General features: G+C 42.7%; 1 protein-coding gene across 1 annotated transcript in view; it reads left to right on the top strand.

Annotated features, from left to right (window-relative positions):
- The first annotated feature begins 258 nt into the window (after nucleotides 1-258).
- Nucleotides 259-6,000, top strand: part of GABRB1 (gamma-aminobutyric acid type A receptor subunit beta1) — a 379,514-nt gene continuing 373,772 nt past the window's right edge. The window contains exons 1-3 of the mRNA XM_045474170.1: nucleotides 259-768; nucleotides 936-1,027; nucleotides 1,458-1,525. Of these exons, the coding sequence (XP_045330126.1) occupies nucleotides 689-768; nucleotides 936-1,027; nucleotides 1,458-1,525 (240 nt within the window). The 5' untranslated portion in view covers nucleotides 259-688. The remainder of the gene's footprint in view (nucleotides 769-935; nucleotides 1,028-1,457; nucleotides 1,526-6,000) is intronic.

The raw sequence follows: 6,000 nt of genomic DNA, 5'->3' as shown, positions 1-6,000 counted from the left end.
GAGCGAGTGAAAAAGTTGGCCCGCCTCTTCTCCTCCCCCTCCCATAGAGAAGGACTACACTCAGGCAGATGTCTTAAGACGCCTCCCAAGGGGACCTGGTTCTTGGTTGGAGTCCTCAAACACGTTCTGAGTTCCCTCTGCCCCTTCCCTTCTTCTGTGGCTCTTCTTCTCCACTTATCAACCCCCTCCCCGCCCCGACCCCCTCATCCCCCTATCACACGAACAGAGGCACACACTAGAGACCAGAAAACCGCCCCGCCTCCAGACTCAGTTTTAGGACCACCGTGGCTGCCAATGAAGGATGCCAGTAGCCAGATCCCTGGGAGTTGAGAAAAAAAAAAAAAAAAAGAAAGAAAATCAGGTTGAGGACAGAAAGGAAATGCACATAGCAACCTCCAAAGCACGAAGAAATCTCAGTCTGCAAATGCCTACAGGATCCCGAGCAAGGAAAGAGCAGGATATCTCCGACTACCCAGAGGACGTGCAGCACCACAAACAGGAACTTTAAAGGGATTGAAATCTGTTGCCTGTTCCACTAGGAATATTGTTTGCAAGGCACAAGGTGTCTTTTGGTAGTGAGCACCCTCTGCGCATGCGCAGGTCCATTCGGGAATTACTGCCCTGCTGCCGACTAAGTTGCATTCCTTGAATCTTCGCAGAAAAGACAATTCTTTAATCAGAGTTAGTAATGTGGACAGTACAAAATCGAGAGAGTTTGGGGCTTCTCTCTTTCCCTGTGATGATTGCCATGGTCTGTTGTGCACACAGGTGAGCTGCTGATCTTGAACGTCTCTTTTTTTTCCTTGGTGTTTTTCTTTTTTACATGCTTGCTGGATCATGTAGCTTGTTATTTGGGGGTAGGTGTGCTTGTCTATATTTATGTCTGCTCGCAGTTTGTGTTCATTCTGAATACGGTCCCTACTTCTTCCCTTCAGCGCCAATGAGCCCAGCAACATGTCATACGTGAAAGAGACAGTGGACAGATTGCTCAAAGGATATGACATTCGCTTGCGGCCGGACTTTGGAGGTAATGCTTCATCTTTTTTTCAACCTGTAACCCATATCTAGTTCTCCTTTCCTGTCAAAGATAAATGTCAAAAAAAAAAAAAAAAAAAGCATGTCATTTCCGCAAGTGTGCGCTACGCCCAACGCCCTGGACACACACACACACACACACACACACACACACACACACACATACATATACATCCCGGACCCTCAGTCTCAGGTGGATGAAGCCCCAGGCAGAGCCGACCTTCCCCGGCCCGACACACCCTCTGCATAGTCACTGCATCACGCGTGTGCCCACACCTGTTTTCCCAGGCTGTCCCCTGCAAGGGGGAGTGGGGGATGGAGGAAGCCCATTCAGACGTAGTAAGCACAGGGAAGCCCCCCGCCTCTCCCCATCCTGTCGCCACTCTGAGAATGTGTCCATAATGTGTCCCACCTCCCCGCAGGGCCCCCTGTGGACGTAGGGATGCGGATCGATGTCGCCAGCATAGACATGGTCTCCGAAGTGAACATGGTGAGTGGCCTCCCGACGCGCCCGCGGCCGGGCTTACGCAGATGTGAAATGGACCGGTCCCCGCGCCCTCTGCGTTTCATTGGCGGTCACTTCGCCCCGGCCCCGGGAGTCCCACTCCGCGCGCTCCTCACACTGGCACACACTCCCCACTCCCCGTTGCCCCTGGTTTGTATTTCCAACACACACACACACACACACACACACACACACACACACAAGCTACTGCAGTGTTCCGGAGGAAACGTGCTCGGCACTATTTGGGGAAGGACGGGTGACTGTGGTGCTGGAGGATCGGGTGGGGCGGAGTCTGAGCGTTACTTTAGCAGGGTTTCCTTTGGTGTTCCGATGCGGAGGGCACCACCTGCCGGCGGCCCGGCGGCCTGCAGCAGGGTCCCCGGACCGCGGTTCGCCGCCGCCTCCGCTCCGGGAGCGGTGGCCCAAGCCCCCCTGCCCGCCCAGGTCCCGCCACCGAACGCCCAAGCACTCCTTCAGGGTTTCAGACTGTTCCCTCCCTCGTTCCAGGCTCTGGCACACCTTGTGGCAGGAGCAACAGGCTGAGACAACAGCCCATGCTTGTTAATAGGAAAGTGCTCAAGACAGTTTCTGGGGAGGCTTGTATTGTTCCCTTTTGAGGGTTGATGAATTTGTCTTCCAGCATCTCGCAAATTTAAGTGGAAACCGAATGGGTCGAGTCACTGCTTTGCTTTATGCTAGAAACTTAAGCAGGCCGGAAAAGCCTGATGATTAAAGGGACCGTGGAAATTGGGGGGTTGGGGGGGGGGGAAGAGGGCGGTAGTAACATAGCGCCCTCCTTTCAAAAGGTTAGCATTCTTCTATTTCCACATTTTCTTCTCCCTTTCTGAAGCTGTTGCACAGTAGACTGAAATCATAGCTGTCATCTTCTCTATTGGCTGTTTCCAACCACTGCGGGGTAGCAGTTTTCTAGTTGTTAGAGTTTCTAACTGTTGCTTCTCGTAAGGTAGGGGGAAAAAAAGCCTGTTGCTTTTCTAGAACCAACCATCCAGGGAATAGCTAGATCTACGTGAGCAAAATGCCATTTTTATTTCATTTGCGAAAAAATATTGTGGCAGCAGAAATTTTAGACAGCCTGAATAATTTAAAGACTAAAACCCTCTGGGATTTTGTCACTCTATAGCTGTAAAGGCTATTGAATTGTCATTTCATTACGAGTGTGCCGTGTTATCTTAACATGCTAAGATTTAAGAATTCTTTCTTTTTTTAGCTTGTGTCAAGGAAAAATAAATATGTTTATAATCTATTGAAAAGGATTAGAAGAAGGAGTCTATTAAATTTCTGTATTTTATAGTTGTAACTTCTGCTTTAAATAGCTTATTTAAAATAAGGTGTCTCTGGTGGTTGTATTGGAAAAAGAAAAACAATTTTTAAAAATGAATGCATGGTGAATATTTTCTGACTGAAGGAAGGTTTTTTAACAGACTGGCTTATTAATAATATTCTGTTCGCATACATCTCACTACCACAAAGCAACCCAAAACACACTATTTACAAACACTGGAGAACGTAGTAGTAACGTGCACATATACAAATCATACTTAATCTATGCCATTGCAACTGGATAAATTAGATAATGAATTACAAAGTAGTCTATATCTTGTAGATAAATGATGATAGTATTTTCCTTTCCAAGTCATTTATTTTGGCATCTTGTAAGTACCAACATAGATAATTTATAAAATGGGAGAAGACTCAGACAGCTTAAAAGGTAAACAGTGCCTTTGCTGGTGGTCTATTTTCTGTAGAGGGTACTATGCTTTACAGAATTTTTAAAAATGTATAATTCTGTTGACTATATTTACAAACAACTTTGGAGCTACAAAAAGAAACTGAATTGAATAGGGAAGTTGCTATTAACCAAAACAACCATTTCCACAAAAAAAGCTCTGTGTAACTAGTTGTTCAACTGAATTCATACGTAGCCCAGACAAAGAGGATGGAGTTTAATTGCAGTACCCCTGGAAAAAGCTCCTAATGATGGAATAATACAGCCTACTTACTTACTGTACTATGTATATATGTACTTGAGTTTTTAAAAATACTCTCCCAACAGATAAGCCTTTGAAAAATATGTTGTACTAAAATACCAATTACCTTTCCACTGGGGTGTTAGAAACATGGTGGGAAAATAGAAAACACTGAACATTGAAAAATAGTAAACCTTGATTTACCTACTGTTCCTTGTTTCTCCTTTTAAATGAGAGCTACCAACAAGATCCAAGGTCTATTTTACCTTCTCTCATATATGACAAAGCATTGAGATAAATAGGTTGGAAATAACACCAAGAAAAATGGAAACAAAGAGGACTTTTAAGATCAAGGGTTATCACCACAACCTCAATAGTTAGTTCTGGTTAAGAACATTGTCTACAATATGCTTTGAATTTTAGATAATATAAGTAGGGCTGAAATGTCAGTGGGAAATAAGGCTCAATGATTTTTATACTAAACATGTTTTGGTACCCTAATAGGCAGTAACTTTTGAGGTTATTTAAAAGGAATTTTTTTTACCAAAATTGACAAAAATTAAGAATGGACAAAGAATATAATAAAAAATAGCTCTAAAGAAACTTCAGACTAAAGTCCATTCCTAAAACACTGTTCATTTTTATATTTTTATTCATTAGCATTATTACCCACCCATTCCATAGCTGGGAAAATGACATGATAATTGTACATTACATTAATGGGTTGGAAAATGAGGCTTTGTTAGGTTTTGTTCTTTTCTTATGCTACCCTATGTGAAATATAATTCTATGTCGGTTTATAGCATTATCTGTTTTCAAGACTAACAAAACATTGAGTATTTTCTGATTCATGTTCTTCAGGACATAGAATGCTATTCCCAAATTAAGAAAATAAAAGCTAGCTTTTATGGTCAAGAACCTATACACTCCAAAATTATTGACTCTGAGCAGTGAATTCTGAGCAGCATTCCTCTGAGGAGTAATTCCAATGCAGAAAAAAAGAAAACTATACTGAGGAGCAAGACTTTTCAGGAATTAATATTATTGATTAAATTAGGAAGAATTTTTCTTATGGCAACATGGGATATACTATGCATGCGATAGTGATTACACACTGTTATTTTTTGGACAGTTATATTTTAAAAACTACTGTGATTTCCATTTGTTGTTTTATTAAACACTTCAACCCCCCCCTTAGTTTTTGCCAAGCCATAAACCTACTCTCTCTGTCTCTCTCTGTCTCTGTCTCTTTCTCTCTCTCTGTAGACTAAAGATAAACAGAAGGCAGTTGGGGCAAAAAGGAGACAATAGACCCCATAAGTTGCCTTTAAGTAACACTAATATCTCTCAATATAAATTCAGTGAAACACGGGGCGCCTGGGTGGTGCAGTCGGTTAAGCGTCTGACTTCAGCCAGGTCACGATCTCGGGGTCCTTGAGTTCGAGCCCCGTGCCAGGCTCTGGGCTGATGGCTCAGAGCCTGGAGCCTGTTTCCGATTCTGTGTCTCCCTCTCTCTCTGCCCCTCCCCCGTTCATGCTCTGTCTCTCTCTGTCCCAAAAATAAATAAACGTTGAAAAAAAAATTTTAAAAATAAATTCAGTGAAACACAAATGATAATAAGCAGATCTTCTCTTTGAGCAGAAGACTGGGGAAGCATGATATTAACTACCTGCAAACAAGAGTTGAATTCTTGCATTTCAGATTCCAATAACTAGTTGTTCCTTCTTATTAAGGAGGTGGCTTCTGATGATCAAGTAGGAGTTCCAAGCATAAAACTCTCTTTCCCTGACCTAGAGAACAATGTTCCAAGTGGGCACTCCCAGAAGACTTTACATCTATTGAGTCCTGACCCAAGGAGCCATTCCTAGTAATAGATAGCACCATGCATTCATGGTTTCTTTTCTTCCTTCATGCATGGGTAGATGCAATAGTGAATGCTCTTCCAGGCATTGGAAATAACAATGAAAAGAGTAAAAAAAAAAAAACCTTGCAAAAGCCTCAAATGAGCCTGTTACATAAATAATACCTAAAAGATAAACAAATATAATTTACCAAGTATCCACTGTTGTTAAATTGCCCTGTTGTTGCTGTTGTGATTTTAATATTTGATTGCAGAGGTTTCTGGTGCATACTTTAGTTATGTCCAATTATCATCATCTTGGTGACACAAAACAGTCACTACTTTCAGGATCCCCCTGCCCATTTCTTTAAGTCAGTGTTCTTCAATCTATACTGCATACCTGAATTGCTCTGAGATCTTAAAATGTTAAAATGCAAGTTCTGAATCAGAGGTGTGGGATGGGGTCGGCATTCTGCATTTCCTAGGTGACACCCATTACTGGCGTGTGGACGGCACTCTGTGCGGCAAGGTTGTAGTGCGTTATTCTGAGATCTTGCATTATTGAGAAATGAGCACTTTTTTCTCCTAAATTTCCTGAGGAATGCTATTATTTCAAGGTTCCAAATTGAGTT

This window comes from Leopardus geoffroyi, chromosome B1 (assembly GCF_018350155.1).
Source record: "Leopardus geoffroyi isolate Oge1 chromosome B1, O.geoffroyi_Oge1_pat1.0, whole genome shotgun sequence".
Lineage (NCBI taxonomy): Eukaryota > Metazoa > Chordata > Mammalia > Carnivora > Felidae > Leopardus > Leopardus geoffroyi.
Note: the sequence above shows the minus strand (reverse complement) of the source record. Positions and strands in the feature narration are given on the sequence as shown.